Raw genomic sequence first — 21,241 nt, 5'->3', positions numbered from 1 at the left:
CGACAATTTTGAATGTAAAAATAAATATATCTATCTATATTCTTATTTAAATATATATTAATTGGTGTTTTCTTATTTTTTAATTTACTTATTGATTTTACTGATTTAAGTACTTTGGATCAGCTAGTAAAAATTCGATGATATTAATTTGCTGAATGACTGATTGATTGATTGAATTTGATTAATTTTGTATAGCAAATTAAACTCTTAATTGAGGTAAAGTTTTAGATTAAGTGGATTTTTCACTGAATAGTTAATTACTAATCACAAATTATTATAACTAATTTGAATGCTATTACTTTAAATAATCTATTTTCAAGTACTATTTTTGTTACTATAACTATATTAATATTATAGGATTATTATTAAAGATTTTAAAATTTTAATTCCTTTATCATTATCTAAAATTATTTTTGCAAAAATAAAGGTTTCTAGATTGAATTATCTATTAAAATTTTTATTATTCCAACTGTTTTTTAGGTAATAAAATATAAAACTATAAATTCAATCGTTTACTTACTTACTTTAAATACAATAAATAAATTTTCTTATTTGAATTAATTTCAAGTATAGTGATTTTATTTAATGAATAATTATATAATTCTACTTGAAGAAAATATTAATAAATAGAAATATTACTGAAATATATATCTAAATTAATATCCATTTTTAGAAAATATTCTATTAATTCTAAAAATATTGTAAAAATTAATTGAATTGTAAAGATTTTTAATGAGAATTGAAAGGTATTTTGAGATATATTTAAATAATTTGATGTAAATATAAAAATCAAAATAAAACTCAATATTTTTATACCATCTCAATGTTTGTTTTAATAACTGTATCTAAGATTTTATTTTTTTAATCATCATCAGATATTTTATTACAATTTAAGCAATATTTCATTACTAAAGTAGGCATCTAAATTAATAAGCAAACACCTTTGAAAAAAAAACTATTAACTATAAAAATATAATAAAAAATTATTGAGTACTAAGATTGTTCATGATTACTATTAATTAATACTTCTATAACTATATCAAATAAATTTTTATAATTTTAACAAACTTCAATCGAATTTTTGAAATAGACATTTAATATCTATTTTTAAAAAAAATAATAATTGTAAAAATATTATAAAAAATTATAAATATATTCATTCATCTTAGATATTTCAATAACTTGTTAAAAAAGCTTTATTTTGTTGTTAATAATTAGATCAATTTTTAAAATTAACATTCTGAAATAGTTTCTATTTTAAAAAAATATATTAATTATATTTGATACTTAAAATTTACATAAAAATAATATTATGAATATAATTAGATGATTTATATTTTATCAATTTTTAAATAATTTTATCACTTGTTTATTAAAAAATTATTATTCATACATATTAGATACCTTTTACCATTTAAATAAAATCAAATCAAATTTAATTATTCATTTTATTTGTTTTTTTATAATAAGAAAAGTAATTAATTAAAAAAAATAGATTTAAGATTAGGTAAAAAGTAAGTGATTAAGATTGTTTATATAATAAAATAAATAAGCAAATAGAATTAAAGTCTTGCTAGAATTTATTAATTGTATCTGAAAATTGATTTTAAATAAATAATAATATTAGATTAATGAATAAATGATAATTAAATAAAAAAATGAGTATCTAGTTAATCGAAATAAAATTCAATTGATGAATTGAAAATTAATTTTAAAGTAATAAAACTTTATATGTAAAAAAATAAATTTTATGCAAATAAAATACTTCAAATTTTTTTTGTTCTGTTTGAAGTATTAATTTTATTGGTATTGATTGATATTAAAGCTGTAGTTTCATCCTCAATTGAAGCTCCTCCGAAAATATACAATTTTTTTGATTCTTGGTCATAACTCATTGCTGATGCCATTCTTGGAGTTAACATGCATTGCTTTTTTTCTTATGGAGTGATTTCAAATTCATAGAGTTTCTAATTAGTGAGTTAGAAAATGTAAAGTTTATCATAGAACTCTTAGCCCGAAGTTCCACCAAAGATATAAATTGAATCTTCTACCACAGTTGATGTGTGAGCACATATTTCAAATGGCAAATCTTTTATCCTTTTCCATTCATAATTTGAAAGATTCAAGGAATATATTTCACTTTTTACTTGATCGAGATATCTTCCACCAATTACAATCATGTATTTTTACTTTTATTATTCTCCTTATTTATTATCTTCATTCTTTTATTCTTCCTCTTATTCTTCTTTACCTATAACTTTTTTATTTTTACAATCATTTAAGTTATTAAATAATATTTATTTTTAAATACTTTATTCATCCCCATGAGGAAATTCCTCAATTTCATCATTATTATCATCTTCAACTATTGCATTCTTTTCATCAAACTCTATATTCACCTTTGGTATGTTCATAATTGCTTCATGAGGAATAGCTTATCCTTAACTATCTACTTCTTTAGTAAAGTCACCAATATCTAGGTTTACTATATTAGATCCCTTTTTGCTCTTTCCTTTCTTCTTCTTTTTCTTTTTTAAATCGGAAGCTGCACTGTAAAAATGAGCTGTGTGCATTTCCAATCCTTTAATTTCATCACCATTTTTAGTTTCTACCTTAGTCCATTTTCCTAATACTTTTTAGAACATAAATAAATCCTTAATCCATATAAATTATTGCTTTTTCTTACAAATATCATAGACATAAAGGTCTCTAAGAGGTTCTTGAGGATCAGCTCCGCCGAACAAAAGCAACTATTTATCGATGTTATTATAAACTAAAGTTGAGGAATTTCTTTCTGTTGGTTCGTTCAAATTAAGTGCTCCACTACTTTTATTAAGCCTTTGTAAGCTATTTGTATCTGTTGGAAAATTAAAATGTTATTTGCTTCATTTAAAATTTGATTTAAATTACCTAGATCTAACTTTAAAAAATCATTATAATGTTTGTTTTCTGTAAAATTCTATCCTCCATAAATGTAAATGGTGCTTTCATCAACTTATGAAGATGTGTGTCCTGTCCTAGGAGTGAAAGCACTCAAAGGAATATTAATCTATTTCCATTCACACTCATTATTGTCTAAAATGCTTAATTCCCAAATGTCTCCAAATTCTTTAGATCTATTTCCTCCACCTAATTTAATTATTTATATTATCAATGTTACCACTTATTTGATACAATCTATATAATTAGCTAATTATATATGCATTACCTATTAAAATAAATTTATTTTTGGCAACGCAGTGTAAAGTTGATCCTCCTCTTTTTTCAGGATATGGACTTCCTTTCTTAAACTTAATATATTCCATAGAGCTAGCTATCTATTTATAAGATTCAAACTTTAATTTGTATTTTTTTTAAAACTTTTAAAGTGTATAATTTTTGAAATTATTTAGGAGTTATAAAGATATAAACAAAATAAATAACTAAATTTCTATTTATTTATCAATTTACAAAATTTTAAAAATTAATTTCTTATTTCTGATTTTCTCTGATGAATAAAACTCTAAGAAATGATATTTTTTCTATTATTAAATTATAATTAAAAAAGATATTTAAATTTATATTTCCTAACAAATTAACAATTATACAATTTAAATCTTCTTACTTCAATTCTAAATAAAACAAATTTTAATTATTTTTTTAATTAAAATTTTTAATATTTTTTAGTTTTACTGTGATAAATAAGATTAAATTTATTCATTATTGATTGATGAGGAAAAATGATATTTTTTTATATCAATAAAATATTCAGATTATTCTTAAATTAATTTTTCTTTTTCTTTTCCATTCATTTTTTTATTATTAAATATAATTAATTAATTAATATAACTCTTTCTAAAGTAAATTCTACAATGATAAATTAATTTTAAAAGGATTTATTTTTATTATTAAAATCAAATTGAGAAATATTTTTTGTCATAATATCTACTATTCGTTTGATTGTTTGTTTGTTTGGATATTCTTTTTTATTTATTTGCCGGAAAATCAATACATTGAATGGTGATTCAAAAAGCGCGCAAAATTTAAAGAAAGATAGTAAATTAATTTATAAAAAATAATATTTTTATTAAATTAAAGATATAATTACGCGAAAGGTTTAATTTTTATAGGAAATCATTATATATAAGTTAATACATTCAAGCATATTTAAGAAGTAAACATGAGTTGGAAACATAACTATGATGATTATTTTGAAGGCATTAATATAGATGATAGGGATCTTCATTATTCATCTGATGATGCTAATGAATAGCTTAAAATTAACTTTTATATTTAGAATCCAAATGAGACAGAGGAAGAAGATAAAATTGTATCAACAATGAACTTCTACGTTTACAAGAATAAAAGGGAAAAATATGATCCAAGTATAAATTAGAATATTATTAAACTATTTGAGAGACAAAGTTTGCTCATAACACCAATTGAAGAGTTAGAGTAAATAGTTTAGGAGTAAAGAAAAGTAATTATTTTATTTTATTTTATTTTCACCTTTATTATTATTAAATGTTAATTGATATCAATTAAAAGGCAAAAGCTGCTCAAATTGAGTAGGAGCTGTAGTAGGAAATTATGGACGAAGATAAATAGTTAATAAAGAGAGAAAATTTAAAAGATAGGTAATTGTGGGTGGATAAATATATGCCAAAGAGATATGATGAACTTCTCAGTTTTGATAAAATTAATAGGGAGGTTATGTGCTGGTTAAAAGCATGGGATCCTATTGTTTTTAAGAAAAAATTAAAAAAAAGCATCTTTTAGAATTAGTATAATAATTAATATAACAATTAGTATAATAACTAAAGTTATGGCAGAAATATTTTTGGCTAAGTTTAAAAAGTCAACAACAGCAGCAGCGTTTACAATAATAATTTTAATAAGATTGGAGATGAAGCTAATAAAGGATTTTAAGCAGGAGATTAAAATAAATTCTTTTAAGGATAAGGAAATAATAAGTTTTAATACACTGGATAAAAGCCTTTTTATTTTGATTTAAGTGATGATTATTCAGTATAAAAAATGTAAAACAGTGTTATTCTTCTTGCAGGACCTCCTGGTTCAGGTAAAACCACATTAGCAAGGACTGTTGCAAAGCATTGTGGATACAAAGTTATTGAAGTAAATTCTTAAAAACTCTAAATATTTTTATATTAATTATTTTTTAATTATTAATGAAAGATAAATGCATCAGAGGAAAGAACTGCAGCAAAGCTTATTGAAAAAATAGAAACAGTGACAAGAAATGAAGCTTTGTAATTCAAAAACGATAATAAAGCTGAAGAATAAAAAGAAAAACCTTCTTTGATTATTGTAGACGAAGTAGATGGAGCTATGGAATCTGAGAGTCATGTAAAAAGTTTTTCTATTAATTAAATACAAAATTTGACTTCTTCGTATTTGAGCAAGCAGAAGTTTTTATTTATTATAAAATATAACAAAAAAAATAGGGAGCTGTTAATCACTTACTAGACTTCATTTTTAAAGGATAAAAGAATATACAAAAAAAGGGAGCTGGCGAAGCTCAAACAAAATAAAGCAATTAAAAAAAGAAACCTGAGTCAAAAAAGAAAAAGAAAAAGGACGAAGATGATGAAGATGGAGATGAGGATAACTTGAATGAAGAAGATGATAAAGGTTTAGAAGAAGAAACAACAAAATAAACAGCATAAAACGTTCATATTAGAAGACCAGTTATCTTTATTTGTAACGATATTTACAGTAAAGGGTTAAGGGAACTTAGAAAAAAAGCCTTCGTATTTAATTTTACGAAAGCAAGGAGCGATAAGCTAGTACAAAGACTGAGAGAAATCTGCCATAAAGAAAAGTTAAGTATAGATTAATCAGGATTATAAAAGATATGTGACCACAATGAGAACGATATAAGATCTACATTAATGAACCTTTAAATGATATCAAAAATTCAAAAGCAAGACAATCGCTCTAAAATATCAATCGACTAAATTCTCATGGAAGAAAAAAACAACTCTAAAAGTATTTTAGAGCTCTTAGAGTGCATCATGATGCCTCCAATCAATAAAAAGGACTCTAAAATTGAGTAATGAAAATAATATTTAATTTAAATTAATAGATTTTAGTAGATTTAATGGAGATCATAGAAATAGCACTTAAATAAAAAAATAATTTATTAATTTTAATTCTTTATTTAATTAATTAGTATTTTGAGATACACTATACATACTCTAATTAAAAACACATAACCTGATTAACTGATAGAAGCAACACTTTTAAACTATAGCAAAATAAAAAATACTGAGAGATTCTTTGATAAAATACCTTAGTTTTTGGTAAAATCTTTATAAAAAGTTAATTTAAGTTTTTTAATTATTAAATCATTTCATCTTTAATATAGGATGATTTATCTTTGGCAGAAATTTTAGAAAGTAATTTGCTAAAACACAATTATGAAATGACAAAGTTTATATCGCTTCCAATTATAAATTTTGGTCTCAATCTTAAAGGTTAAGAAAGAGTAAAGCTAGACTTCCCTAGAGACAAATTCACTCTTAAAAAAAGATATGTAAAATTATTTAACAACATTTTGAAATATCAAAAAAATTTAATAGAGTTTTCGAAAAGTCATTAAAATTTCGAACATAATTTTTCTTTAAAATATTCAATAGAAAGCTGCCATGGATTGCATAGAAAGTTTACTAGAAAACCTTCCAAACTCAGATGCTCCTTACTTAAATAATAAGAATTTCGTGCTAGATTATTTATCAAATATTTATTAAATAATACAGCCTAATATTTCATCTGTAAGTTCTAAGTCAAATTTATAAAAGAGTTAATTATATTTTTTTAGAACATAATCAGTGACAGTGAAAAGAAAGACTTATACACTTCTTTGAGCATTATGATAGACTTCTCTTTGAAATTATTAGATAATCCCTTTAAAATAGATAGAAGCGGTCAAAAATTTAATATATATTTTACTCCTTAAATAGAAAGATTGCTTTTATTTGGAGTAAATAAATAAATAAATATTTAATTTAATCAAATGGAACATTTAATTATTATTAATCATTTTAGAACGATGTACCCGTATAAAGACTGAATGAGAGATCAATACACTTTATTTTAAAAAATTATGATATAATAAACCATTAAAAAACACTGGCAAAAGATATGGCAGACGATGTATTACTTACTTACTTATTTACTTACTTACTTACTCTAACTACTTTATTGATTTATAAAGTTATTTATTTATTGTGTATTTTAGATAATTTTTAAAAATAATAAAATAGGAAATACAGTAAAAGAAGCTTGAAGAAAAATTAATGAATATTGAAATGCTTGACAATTAATACAATAAAAAAGCTAACAAAAGAAAAAAAAGAATAGAAGGAGAAGATGCTTCATTTTTATATAAATTTAGGGAAGGAGTTAGTATTCCTATAAAGTACGATGTAAAAATGTCATAGCTCTTCATGTGATCTATAATACAATTTATATTAATTTATCTATTTAATAATTAATTTGTTAAATGTATGTTTAACAAAGTTTTTAATTAAATAAAAATGCTTTAATCAATAAATCCTTTCCTTGTTAAATATTAAATTTTAAAGAAACTGAAAGTTTTATAATTTACCTAAGTTTTTTTAAAAATCATCCTTGTTTCTTTTTTTTTACATTTAATAAATATTGAAGTTAATAAAAATATTTATTTCTTTAAAGGATTATATGATTAATACCACAATGATAAATAGCTGTTAAATGATATTATAGAAAAATTATAAATGTTTTATAATAGATAGATAGATAGATAGATATATTGATTAAAATTCTAAACTTCAATAAATAAGTTTTATTGATGAAAGTATAAATAAATAAATAAAATAAGGATATTTATTTATTTATTTTTGAATTTATAAAATTGAGTAGAACAAGTATTTATTTCTCTCCTCCATCAAAAGTTAAAAATAAAAAAAGAAAATAATATTAGAAGAAATTCTGACAATAAAATCTTAAAATTAAAAAATAAAAAGTGTCTTCAAAATTTATAATGCCGATTTTGATTTTTGAATCAAAACCAATATAAAATTAAGGGTAATTGGTCAATAATTAATTAGATTTTAAAATGATTTGAAATGGATATGTAAGCAAGCAATAAAACAATATAATGAATTTTTATATAGATTAGATTAAAGTGACTATTTCAAAAAACAACATAAATAGAAATATTAATTAATTTACAATAATAAATTTTTTTAATGAATTATTTATTTGTCTTCATTAATATTTAAGGTCTATTTGCATTTGTTATATTTCACATTCCAACTCATATTTTCTTTTCCTTTCATCATTAATATAGTCGATCCAAATTTTCAAAGTAGGAGCATATTCATTTTATTATTCTAACAGGCTTTTGATTTGATGAAGATAATATTATTTATTATTTTTCAAATCTTCTTCGTCTTACAATTTTTATTTTATTAATGGGAACTCTTTGTTATTAAGGCAAGTCTTCTCAGTTTGCTTTAAGATTTATATGATGTCATTTTGAGAATACATTTTATCTTTTAACATATTCTGCTCATTTATTTTAGTTGTACTATAGCCGAATCTGAAACTAGAATAATCCTAGCTAAATATTATATTATAGTTGTATGTGATGTGAAGATCTTACTTGCTAACGCTTTGGTGCTGGCTGATTTTAATCAAGCTTTAGTTGAATTCATAGTAAAATGTGCAACTAATTTGCAATATTTCGCAAATTTAGTTGAAAGCACTCTTCATTTATGCAGTAAAGAAATCATTTTATTCTATTTAATTAAAAATTATGTTATGTTTCCTTAAGAATTCCTCATTTGGTAGATTATTAGCTTAGCTATAACTGACTAGTTTTTCCATCAATGCTAAAGAAGCACAAAACTCAAAGTATTCATTAAATTTATAGTTTTCTTTATCCTATTTCTACTTTTGAGTGAACAAATTTTCTAAATTTGATAAAGATTTACAAATTTCATTGATGTCACTAAATTTTTCACATGTTTCTAAATTTTCGCATTTCTTACATTTGGAACAACCTTCAAATATTTTTAGCGATTTCAAGATTTGATTAATTTGATAGAAAATTTTATCAATTTGATTTTTTTCATTTTCAATCAAATCATTTTATTGGGCTAATAATACTTTAAAAAAATCCTATGCCTATTTAATTTGTGGTATATCTAAATTTTTGACGCAGTTATCAATAAAGCAGAAATAAAGGCTTCCAAATAGTAACCCTTGTGCACTGCTTAAGTCGCTTTTTATTTTAGGACCTACAAAAAGAAAATCTTAAGCAATGTCTTCTGAATTTTCCAATTCTTTGTAAATCCTTAAGAAAGGCTTGTATAATTTTGACATTTCTTGAGTTTTATTAATTATTTATATTTAAAGAATTTGGATTAATATTATTATTTCTTTATTGAACTAAATATAGAAGTTATTAGAATATATAAAGCTTAAATATATTTCTTCTTAGTGCCTTTCTTAATTTTATTAAAAGTCTATTTAGAATATCTAAAAAATTTCTCTCATTTTTTCCTCTCTCAAAAAGCAAAAATTTTGTTTTGTAAAGAAAGATTCTGATTTTAAATCAATATGAAATATCCATTTATTCATTCATGAATTCATTCATTCATCCATCCATCCATTCATTGATCAAGAAAGTAAAGCTAACTATAATTAAAATTTTAAATAGTTAAACGTAATAAACATTTATAATTTATAATTAGAAATTTATTTGATAAATAAAAAAATAAAGTTTAAAGAATATTAATTAATGTAGCTAGTATAACTTATTTAAAAATTATAATTTAATTTTAAAGCTGCTAATTAATGAGAGAAGGGCATAACTTTTTTTTGGGTTAATGAATAAATACTATAAATACTTATGAATGCTATTTGTTGGTTATATTTTAACTTCACTAACTATTTCCAATTACATAAAAATTTGCCATTTCTAGTTATTTATTTGCTTCATAATTCACCTTGAGGTATTACAGTGGTTATTAATTTCATTTTATTAAATATTAGAAAAAATTACTTGAATTTATTTATAGCTAATAAAAAATTCTAAAAAAGAATTTAAATGTATGGTATTTAAATAAATAGTGATATTATTTTTTTATTAATACTTTTATATATTTATTTTAACTAAATAATTGTAAATATAGAAAAGTAAGTAAATAATAAATGTGATGATAGATATAAAATAGGTGTATATGTATGTATTTATATGCAATTAGATAAATTAATACAATATTTAATATTATATTTACGTTATATTTAAAGATAAATTTATGACATTAATTAACAAAATCTTTTTGGTTTAGATTTGGATTGTATTTAAATTATGTTAAAAGACTTAAAAACAATTTTTAAATAATCATTTGATTAGTTTAATTTGTAGCAAATCAATTAATTAATTAATTAACAAGTGACCTAAGCAAAGAGCTAAAGAATGAATTAAAGTACAAGGAAGCTGTTATATTGAATGTTTTAATTTTATTATTTTTTCTGTCAGCCTGTTAAGTTTTATTGTTTGTTTATTTATTTATTTAATTGTTTGTATTTTAGTAATATTTTGTAAGATTAACTTTATCACTAACTCTGTACTCATTCATTCAGTCAGTCATTGACTTATAATTTTAATTAATAAATTAGATAGTGATGAAAATGTAAAATATCTATCATTGTAAGTAAGTAAGCCTCCTTTCTGTTTATTCAATCTTATGTTTATATTTGTTTATTAATTAATTAATAATCAACAAAGAGTATTGAAAGTCAACAAATTATATTAAATTTATCCAGTTATTGTGCTAAGATATATGTATGTAGTTATTTATAATTGCTTTTATATTTATTATTTATTTATTTATTATCAAAGAAAGCAGATTGAGAAACAAGCTAGCTTTCTTTTTTATTGTAGTAAAATTTTAAATAAAATTTAGCTTTGATTTTTTTTTTCAAGAGAAAGCTAAGACCTTTCCACTGTTATTATTTGAGGTTTAATCTTGGGTTCTTTTCTTTCTTAATTCTTATTATCTTTCAATTTCAGCGTATATATCTATTTATTTTTTAAAATAAATTAATTAATTAAATACTGTTAAGCTATTTGAATAATTAATTGTGAAAATATATTTATTTATTTATTCATTTATTTATTTATTACCTGGTCTTTATTCTTTTAATTAACTAAGTTATTATTCCATCTACATATTTAAGTCATGTTCCATTTGTTATAATTAGGCTTTTCTCTACATCTTCATCATAGCCATTTCAATAAATGCGAAGCACCCTAAAAATATGCCACCAAAAATACCTTACTAGAGTGCCTATCTATATCCACCTCTAATCTATTAAATATAAACAGTTAAATTATTAAATATTATTCGCTTTTAAAATTTTAATTAATTTTTATCTCCTCCTATTATTTAGAGAGGGCTATTTATTTTTTTCATTGTTATTTTATGCTCAAATGAAAATTAAAGAATTAATTAATGAGTTGCTGCTAATCAAATGAATATTTATTACTGATAACATTGCACCGGTAATGAAACCACCAGCAACTTTATTCCAGTTATCTTCTACTTATCTAACATGAATCAATCCGCATTCTGAAATTGTGAACAAAGCACCCCACATAGCGAAATTACCTAAATATTTTCATTTAAAAAATTAGTTTTTTCTTGCAAAAGTAATCAGTTTAAATATCTAATATAATCTAAAAGCTCAACTTCATAATAGTTTAGAATCTTGTAAGAAGCTTTTAGTGCTAAAAATCTTTCAGAAGAAGTTATTTTTAAGTATTTATGAGTTGATAAATGTAATTAAAAATACCTCCTAAAATAGGGGCTCTTTTTCTAAGAAGATCGAATCCCTGGGAGAAACGTTCAGAAGAAGGGGCGTAATACATACCTATTTGTATAAATAAATGTTTTCTTAGATAATTAAATAAATGAATATAATTTAAAACAGTAAATCAAGTCATCTTAATTCTATTTTTTGCTACTTTATCTAAATTTACAAATATTTATTTATTTATTTAAAAGCAGAATAATAGATAATCAAATACCTTTAATGAAATACATGATGCAACCAGCAAAAGCACCCATTGAATAGGCACCTCCAATATCGTCAATAATTCTATAAGGGCAAGGCTTTTCTCCAATCATTTTAACTAGCTTTACTAATCAAATTAATTATAATTTAAAGTTTTACTTTTCAAAAAGTGAATTTTTAGTTGTTTGTATTGTTTTTGGTATTTTTGATTAATAGAAAACTTTAATTAGCTATTAAGATATATTTTTAATTAAAAACTTGATAATATCAAAGATAAACAAGCTCTTAGATATGATAATTAAAGTTAAAATTGCAAATTAATTCTATCTGTCATTCTTTCTATCTTTCTTTCTTTTTCTATTTTTTCAATTAGCTATTGATTTAGATATCTTCCATGTATTGAATATGAAAGAATGTACTCATAATTTATTAATTAATAAATTCATTTATTTTTTGATTGATTGGTTTCACCTCAAATAAAATTTCTTTAAATTTATAATAATTTTGATTCAAACATACAAATTAACTAACTATTCACTTCTAGAAGATTCTTTTATTATTTTACTTAGAAAATTCCATCCATAGTTATTTACAAGAAATTTACTTTTAATTATTTACTAACATTTTTAAATCTTATTTATACTCACTCTAATTTTTAAAATAATTTAAACATTTTATACTTTCTAAAAAGATTCCATTTTAAAATTTTTTATTTAAACTTAATAACAGTAAAATTTCCTTTAAAAATTAATTTACTAAATTTTTAAAATCTTTGAATCTTTTAAACATGTTAAATTTTTTATTAATTTAAATATTCAAGTTATTTCTAAGCATTTTATTTTAAAGTTATTTAATTATTCATTTTAAGAAAATAAGAAGATTTCAAAAATATCTTTTCTATTTTATATTTTGAATTTCATTTTAAATTTTAATATTTATTTTCAAATTAATTTATTTTATTTCTAAATTCAAAATAAATAAATAAACAATCAGTAAAATAAATATTTAAATTTTATTTTATAATTTAAAAAGTTATTTACTTCTTTATTTAAATGAAAATATGTTGTTGATGTTATTTTTAAAATTAATTTAACCAAACTAAAGGGGGGTTTTTAAATAAACTTTTTTGTTGAAAAATCTCAATCATAAATAATTTTTTAGAAAAAATTATCAAGTTATCATAAGATAGATTTCATTTCATATCCTCAATTTTTTTTTTTGAGGCTCAGTATATATATTTACTTATTTATTTATTTTATTATTTGTTTTTTTGTTGATGAACTAATTTTTTTTTTTGGAATTTGTTTTAAAAAAGTAGAACTAAAATTATTCTTACAAAGAAAATTCAAAAGTAAACAAAATAATTTTTGTTTAAAAAAAGCTGTTAAATTAACATTTAATCAACAAATAAAATTGATTTAAAAGGAAATAAAATACTTTAAAGAAATTGAAGAATAAATACATGAAAGGTTTTTAAATTAAGAAAAAAAAAATTAGTTATCTTGATTGATTGATTGATTTATTGATTAAGAGAATATTATAATTAATATTTTAAAAATTTAAAATACTTAAATTAAGATTTTATAAATAGGTTTTTAATTACAATTAAAACATTATTATCATTTGGAGTAGCTAGTATAACCAATATAACCAAATATAACAACAGCAAATATTGAAGATCTCACTCCATTTGCCAAAGCTTATTTAACTCCTTATCTGAGCTATTTATTTTTATATAATTAATATTTAACAGTTTAATGAGGGAAATATATTACTGATAAAGTCGTTGCTGTTAAAGGAAAACTTAAAAATATACTAACAATGTCATCAAATTAGCAATAGTTTTAAAGTCCATATCTGTATGTCATAAATACACCATTAAATTTAGCAAATAAATCTTTTATATTATGAAAATGCCTTACTCAAATAAGTCAAAATTAATCTATATTTTACTTCCATAATCAGCTCCTACATATTTGAGGTGAACAATTCCACTGCTAATTCTTTCTGATGTCATTCCAGAATATTTCAGGAAGCCTAAAAATATAAAATTAAAGTAAATAAATAAATTCATAAATTGTTTGTATATATCAGCTAATTTATTTATTTATTTGATTGATTAAGCATTTTTTAAAACAAAGTATAAAATAGTCTAAAAGGTATATTTATTGATTGATTAATTACCTGTCATAAATCCTAGTCCGCCTCCAGCCATCAAACCAACAGCATAACCACCTCCTACAGCATTTATAAATTCAAATAGATAGGATTTTTATTATTACACTATAGTATTTAAAATATTAACTAAAAATTAAATTTTTGAATTGTATAATTTAATGAAAACATTTCTATTTAACAGACAATCAAATCAAATCATCTTTATAGGAATATTTTTAATCATAAAACATTTTAATATTTCACTTGCATTTCATTGGCTTTTTTTGAATTTTGTTTAATAATCTATTTATATAATCATTTATATATTATGCATGCATATATTATTATTGTAAATCTAAAAAAATAACTTAATTCAAACTTATTTCATATAAAGAGATATAATTCTAAAATATTTTATTAAAGCTAATTCTATTAAACTAGTTACTTGCTCCCTATTATGTATTAACCCTTCCGTAATTTGCTAACTAAATTAATTTGCTTGTTTTTTACTTTGAATATTCTTATCCTAATTAAGCAAATTTTTTCTTGCTTTTCTTAGTTATAAATTTTTGTATGAAAATTAAAATAATCTAATTAACTAAAATATTAAAAAAGTAATTCTCACACATTAAATTAAATTAGTATTTTTATAGCTCAAAAACTAATCAATCAATACTTAGTTGTAAAAATCTTAAATGTTTTATTTTAACTATCAACTTTTTATACTTGTTAGAATTTATTCAAAATCTCCCATAAACATTTTAAAAAATGAAAAATTTAATTTGTTAATTTGTTAATTTATTATTTATTATAAAATTACATTCAATAAAATTAAAATTAAAATTAGTATTTCAATTTTTATCTTACAAAATTTTCATGTTTCTACCTAACTGCTTAGAAAATGAATTTATTTATAATTTAATGCATAATAATAAAAGCATATATATTTGCTTAATTATTATATTAATCTGCTGCTGAGTATAGATTTTATAATTAGTTAATTTTTAAAATGGTAAGCTGCTAAATTTATTTCAAATAAATTTGATTATTTAATTTTTGTAAAATTACATTCAATAAAATTTAAATTAAAATTAGTATTTCAATTTTTATCTTACAAAATTTTGATGTTTCTACCTAACTGCTTAGAAAATGAATTTATTTATAATTTAATGCATAATAATAAAAGCATAAATATTTGCTTAATTATTATATTAATATGTTGTTGTAGTATAAATTTTATAATCAGTTAATTTTTAAAATGGTAAGCTGCTAAATTTATTTCAAATAAATTTGTTTTTTATTTATTTTAAAATTGCATTCAATAATATTTTGATATTAAACAATATTTCAATTTTTATATTACAAAATTTCTAATTATGCTTAGAAAATGAATTTATTTATAATTTAATGCATAATAATAAAACAAATATATTTGTTTAATTATTATATTTAACTGCTGCTGTAGTATAAATTTAATAATCAGCTAATTTTTAAAATAGTAAGATAGATTTATTTCAAAGTCTTTGGTTGAATATTTAAAGAATAAAAACAACAATTTGATTCATTTTTTATGTTAATGTGAAATTATGTAATAAATAATAAAGCAAAAATAAAAAAATGATTTTAATAAAGATTTTCTTTTGATTAAAAAATATTTATTTGATTCAATTTAACAAAAAATAGATTTAAATTAATGCAATTTTCTGACAACATTCTAGTCTCTAATTAAATAAAGTAAGTTAATAATAAATTAATTACAAAGCGATTAAAGAATTTTAAAAATTTTGTCAATCACTATTTTTAAGAAGTTTATGCTTTTGATAGTAAATAAAAAATGATTAGATAAAATTTTCCAATATTCTTAAAGATAATTTTGATTAGGTGATTGATACTATAAATTTAGATGTAAGAGAATTGTTTTTTATTATAACAAATTTCAAAATTTAAAGCTTAAATTATTAAGAAATGCTACAAAAAATAAGATTATTGAGCATTATATATTATATATTGTTAAAAATTACTAATTTATTGATAATAAATAAAATCTATTTTTAATTTTCTTATTTGTGTAAACTAAATTAAAGTATTTATTTTATTATGAAAAACACCACAAAAAAGCTCTTTTAAAAAAGAAATGAATAATTTAATCAGTACTTTACTTTAATATGCTAAAAAAAAATCAAATTAAAATATAATTTGTATATGTAAACATAGTCTAAAACAGATTACTCTTTTATTAATAATAAAATCTGTTTTTATTTTATTATTTGTGTAAATTAAATTAAAGTAATTGCTTTATTACTAAAAAAACCACAAAAAAGCTCATTTAAAAAAAGAAATAAATAATTTAATCAGTAGTATATTTAAATAAGCGTAAAAAAATTAAGATTAAAATATAATTTGTTAATGTAAACATAGCCTAAAATAGATGTAAAACAAATTAAATATTTTAATAATCTTTTAAAGTTTGCAATTAATTAACTAATAATTAGCTCATTAAATTTTTACATTATTAAAAAATTAGATATAAATTTCTTTAACCTTCTTACTTAACTTTCTATATGCGTCTACTTATTATTTCAAACGTCTATTATAAAAATATTTCTAGATATTTCTGATCAAAAAAAAAAAATCTTTTTTATAATGAAGAGTCTATTATAAGAATGTTGTGTAATCGCTACATTTATAAATAATTATGTTCTATTGACTTAATTCCTTTAAAAATAAAATTTTCCATAATAGTTTTATTATTTAATTCAAGTCTATTAACATTGCTATTATTATTTTGCGTGAAACTTTCTCAGTTTTAATTTAGTTGACTCGGTTGTTATTAATCAAATTAAAAAATAATTTAAAGCGACATTGTTAATAAATCTTCTTTGAAAAATCAAAATTGAGAAAAAAGGAATGAAAGTTTTATTCAAGCTTTTATTAATTGATTAAAAAATGTTTAAGGACCATACAAAATAGTATTAATTCTACCTTGAATGAATAGACAGAATTAGGTAGATTATATGTATGTAGTAATAAATAAATAAATAAATATTTTTCTAAGTGTATTTTATTTCTATTTTAACTTACAAATGAATTTAACTGTAAAATAAAAATTGTTTGAATGTATTTACATTACCATAAATTCATGTAAAATTGTTTGGAAAAAATTAATATCTCGAAAAAATTATTAAGAGTGTAAGCAAATTTGCTAATAATTTATAATAAAATGAGATGACTAGTCAATTATAAACTAGAATTCATAGATTAAATCTATTCTTAAATGATGTAGATTAACAAATACTTACAAATTATTTATAAATAATAATATCTTCTATTTTTTTTGAAATAGTTATTGAGCCAAATTTATTAAAAAAGTTTTATCTCTTCTCTAAATTAATGTAAATCAAGATACAGGATAGGAATAGAAATATGTTTGATATCAAATCAATCAAACGCAGGTTGACTAAAACGAACTGCTTAATTCTGAAAAGGGAGTGTACAAATTGAACAAAAATCTGTAATTCAAAGAATGACATCATTTTTCAAAATTTTTTTTAATTTGCATGGACAACACAAGAAAGAAAGTAAGGTCATGTTTGTTTTTCAAAAATAAATAAATAAATCATTTAAAAAATGAGCATCTAGCTGAAATAAATAACCATATTTATTTTGAAAAATTTAACCTTTTCTTGATACATTTTATTCAAAAGTCTTCTAAATTAAATTTATTTTAAATGGCTGAAATAAAAATCATTTATTTATAAAAAAAATTTTTCCTTTAGGAAAGAAAGGGAAAAAATTCAAAAAAAATACATTAAAATCAAAGAAATAAAAAAAATACAAGATGAAGTACAATCAATTCTCATAATTAATAAATTTTATAAATATTAATATAAATAGACTAAATATATTTTTTGATTACACATTCAAATATTTAATGACTTGCTTTTTTTTATGATTATAAAATTTATTTTTAGATGTTTGTTTGTTTGTTTGGCCAAATTTTCCCCTCTTTACTTTCTTTTACTTGGCTAACTTTCTCTTCAGGTTTCTAAATGTAAAAAATTCTTCCTACCTGAAAAAATTTTGTAACATTTGCAAAATGTGTCTTAGTAAAACAATTTAAAAGAAATGTGCCTTTGCATAATCGAATATTAAACATGCATGTATAAAAAGCTCGTTAGCAAGTACAATGTTTTTTGCAAATTTTAAAAGGTTAAAAAGAAGTTTTGTTGAGAAAAGACATTTTAATTTTATATTGATAAATTTAATTATGGGGAAAAATAAATCAGTCGAATTAGCATGGAATAAGAATTATTATTTCTAATATACAAATAATATTTCTAATAAAAATATAGTTTAAATAATTATTTTTATTTTTAGGTAAATACTCAAAATTAGAATCTGCTCAATATTTATTTGAGCAATCTAAATGAGAAATAGATTTGATTTCTTTAACTTTTTCACTCATATTTTCAATTAATAAGTATTTTGTTTACCTAAAAATGTGATAACAATTAATTAAATAATTACCAAAAATTAAAATTATTACACTAAAACTTGCTTTTAATAGCAATTCATAATTAGTTTTTTACCAACTTTAAAAAGAAAAAGAATTATTTTGGTTACATTTTTGTATGATTTACCAATATTCTTTTCATCGTTTAATAAAGAATTAAAAAAATGTCAAATTGAATAAAATAGATTATTATTTGGTGTTTGAAATTTTTAATTTTTATTTGATTTATTTACATCATAAATCTAATAAATATAGACAAAATAATTAACTAACTAAGCATTAAAGGAAAATATTAAATGATGAAAATATTCATTACATCTAAATCTGATAAATTTCTGAGGAAAATCATTTAAGGCATTTATTTGATAAATAATTTTTTAATTATTATAGGATGACAACTAAAAAATTTAAATTAATCTTGGAACTAATCAAAGGAAGCAAATAAAATTTGCTTTAAGTTATTCTCAAATTTAATCAACATTTTGTTTTTTTTCTAAAATATCTATTCATAGTAATTTTGTATATTTTTTGTTTTAGTAGCGTAAATAAATACTGAAGCAAAAAAAGAGTGAGTGGAAGATGAAACTCGATTGATTGTTTATAAATGAAGAGGAATTTATTAGTTGTTTATAATATAGATTAACTTATTTAGGAGAGATATGGAATATAAAAATACATATTTTAATTTTGAGAGATAGTTTATTTTTTTGAGTTTAGAGTTATTTTAATAGAGATTATAAAGTTCTATGATTAATTTATTTATTTACTTATTTTTTGAGAGAGAGGTTAAATACAATTAATATTTTAGGATTCGATTTGATTTTTTTTTGAGAGAGAGGGTTTTTTGTTTGTTTGTTTTTATATATTTAGATACTAATTTGATTTTAGAGAGGATTTGTGATAAGAAATTCAACACTTAATTACTGTCTGTGTTAGAATGCTACTTATTATCTATCTGATTAGGCTGACGATTTTAGTTTTAGATAATTCAAAGCTTTTTGATAGGTTTTTAATAGAGTTTTGGGATAATTTATTTTTGAGAGAAATTTAATTTAGATTTATGATAAATATTGAGTCATTTATTTATTCATTCAATTATTCATTTATACTTTTTAATCAATTAGAGATGGAGTTAAGGAACTCAGTGAGGGTTTCGTTAATACCATTAATCCATTCGAATTATTACTTGAATTCTTGTTGATTGAAGGTAGATCTCTTTTCAATGATAAGTCTCAAGAATTATTCTTGAATTTTCTTGATGACGGTTAAAGCGAAGACCTTCTTTTCCTTCATTTGGCTCTTTTCTTAGGGGTCAAGAAGAGAGTCAAAGATGGTTTGGCGGATGTTTAATCTGGTTTGGCCAGGGACATAGAAATGTTACTTTAAGAAGGCATCATACTATAAGGTTGTGAGCTTTTCCTTTTCTAATAATTGGTAATCAACAAAACCAGATCTCATTCTAACAATTGGAGTTAAGAAATTACGAATGTTATTCTTGCTGATGGACTATTTGGTTTTTTCAAGAGATTGGCTTGACTCAGAGACCTATGCTGCTAATTTGTTAGCAGCTGACTTTTTGCTTGCATTCTTTCTTTGGGGTAATTTGGGAGACAGGGGAAGAATTTCTTCGGTTTTGAGGTTGATGGAAGAAGGTGAGCAAGTAAGGGAAGAATTTGATTCTCTAAGAGGATTAGGGGAGTTAGGAGAATAGGTGATGGATTGGTTTTCAGCATTGTCTGATTCATGGCAGCTATTCTCGAATTCCTCCTTAGTGTTAATAGCCTCTTATTTGAAGAAATTCTACTATTCCAAAGTAGGATTAGGGTAGACAACTTGTTAGTGTGATTAGTGGTATAAATGATTGAAGCATTGATCATTAGGTTATTATTGTTAAGTATAGTTATAGTAAATTTACTCAGGCTACTCATGATATTGAGCATAGTATTAAATTTGCTATTCTTAGTAGTAGTAAGGAGTTGCTGTTGAAGCGTATTGTTGTTGTTGAGCTTGGAAGGATTCGCCTTGCAAACAGGTGTTGTTAAGATTGTTGTTTTGTTATTGTTAATAATTCATCTCGTATTGAGGATTGAATCTGTATTCGTTTTGATTGTAAGCAGCAAAGCAATCATTGGTAGAAGCATTCATGGTATTGGTATAGTAGCTCATTTTATTTTGCTAGTTTGTTTATGAAGAAGCCGAGTTTTTAAGATTTTCTATACTTTTAATTAGAAAGTGAATGGATTTTCACTTTTTATTGTTTTTTGATTTAATTTGTTTTTTTTTATTTTTTTTTGATTTTAATTTAATTATACACAAATCTCTACGTCAAAGACTTAAATCTGCTTTTTTTATAATTTTGAAAAGAAATCAATGAATCAATCAATCAATAAATGACATAAGTCTTATTTAATTAATTTATTCTTACAAACAAACCTTAGTTTTTATTTATATCAAAAAAGTTAAGATGTTCCCTTTATAATAAAGTATAGCCACTCATCGTAA

The 21,241-nt window shown here is 21.3% G+C and overlaps 7 protein-coding genes across 7 annotated transcripts; 2 read left to right on the top strand and 5 right to left on the bottom strand. All coding sequences in view use genetic code 6, as the record gives it.

Moving 5' to 3' along the window:
* Positions 1-1,766: 1,766 nt before the first annotated feature.
* TTHERM_00483620 (kelch motif protein) lies at positions 1,767-3,305 on the bottom strand (the record flags this gene model as incomplete). Its single annotated transcript, XM_001017475.3, has 5 exons — positions 1,767-2,257; positions 2,312-2,632; positions 2,687-2,857; positions 2,911-3,129; positions 3,209-3,305. The coding sequence occupies 5 exons, from the start codon at positions 3,303-3,305 to the stop codon at positions 1,767-1,769; spliced, it is 1,299 nt and encodes a 432-aa protein (XP_001017475.3).
* Positions 3,306-4,159: 854 nt separating this feature from the next.
* TTHERM_00483610 (AAA family ATPase) lies at positions 4,160-7,454 on the top strand (the record flags this gene model as incomplete). Its single annotated transcript, XM_001017474.3, has 10 exons — positions 4,160-4,459; positions 4,528-5,115; positions 5,176-5,346; positions 5,445-6,052; positions 6,173-6,302; positions 6,368-6,535; positions 6,639-6,773; positions 6,821-6,982; positions 7,048-7,155; positions 7,266-7,454. The coding sequence occupies 10 exons, from the start codon at positions 4,160-4,162 to the stop codon at positions 7,452-7,454; spliced, it is 2,559 nt and encodes an 852-aa protein (XP_001017474.1).
* Positions 7,455-8,250: 796 nt separating this feature from the next.
* Positions 8,251-9,369, bottom strand: TTHERM_00483600 (hypothetical protein; the record flags this gene model as incomplete). Its single annotated transcript, XM_001017473.3, has 1 exon — positions 8,251-9,369. One exon carries the CDS (start codon positions 9,367-9,369, stop codon positions 8,251-8,253), a length of 1,119 nt encoding a protein of 372 aa, XP_001017473.1.
* Positions 9,370-10,973: 1,604 nt separating this feature from the next.
* On the bottom strand, positions 10,974-12,182 carry TTHERM_00483590 (import inner membrane translocase protein; the record flags this gene model as incomplete). Its single annotated transcript, XM_001017472.3, has 5 exons — positions 10,974-11,074; positions 11,180-11,363; positions 11,542-11,663; positions 11,848-11,925; positions 12,083-12,182. The coding sequence occupies 5 exons, from the start codon at positions 12,180-12,182 to the stop codon at positions 10,974-10,976; spliced, it is 585 nt and encodes a 194-aa protein (XP_001017472.1).
* Positions 12,183-13,688: 1,506 nt separating this feature from the next.
* TTHERM_00483580 (Tim17/tim22/tim23/pmp24 family protein) lies at positions 13,689-14,855 on the bottom strand (the record flags this gene model as incomplete). The annotated part of the gene is made up of 5 exons (XM_001017471.2): positions 13,689-13,790; positions 13,845-13,966; positions 14,023-14,106; positions 14,254-14,352; positions 14,672-14,855. 5 exons carry the CDS (start codon positions 14,853-14,855, stop codon positions 13,689-13,691), a joined length of 591 nt encoding a protein of 196 aa, XP_001017471.2.
* A 2,928-nt stretch (positions 14,856-17,783) lies between these two features.
* TTHERM_00483570 (hypothetical protein) lies at positions 17,784-18,456 on the top strand (the record flags this gene model as incomplete). Its single annotated transcript, XM_001017470.1, has 2 exons — positions 17,784-17,809; positions 18,198-18,456. 2 exons carry the CDS (start codon positions 17,784-17,786, stop codon positions 18,454-18,456), a joined length of 285 nt encoding a protein of 94 aa, XP_001017470.1.
* Positions 18,457-19,855: 1,399 nt separating this feature from the next.
* Positions 19,856-20,905, bottom strand: TTHERM_00483550 (hypothetical protein; the record flags this gene model as incomplete). The annotated part of the gene is made up of 1 exon (XM_001017468.1): positions 19,856-20,905. One exon carries the CDS (start codon positions 20,903-20,905, stop codon positions 19,856-19,858), a length of 1,050 nt encoding a protein of 349 aa, XP_001017468.1.
* Between the last annotated feature and the right edge of the window lie 336 nt (positions 20,906-21,241).

The sequence above is a fragment of the Tetrahymena thermophila genome (genome assembly GCF_000189635.1).
Source record: "Tetrahymena thermophila SB210 genomic scaffold scf_8254611, whole genome shotgun sequence".
NCBI classification, from domain to species: domain Eukaryota; phylum Ciliophora; class Oligohymenophorea; order Hymenostomatida; family Tetrahymenidae; genus Tetrahymena; species Tetrahymena thermophila.
The sequence above is the reverse complement of the archived record's forward strand: the minus strand, read 5'-3'. Positions and strand labels throughout refer to the sequence as shown.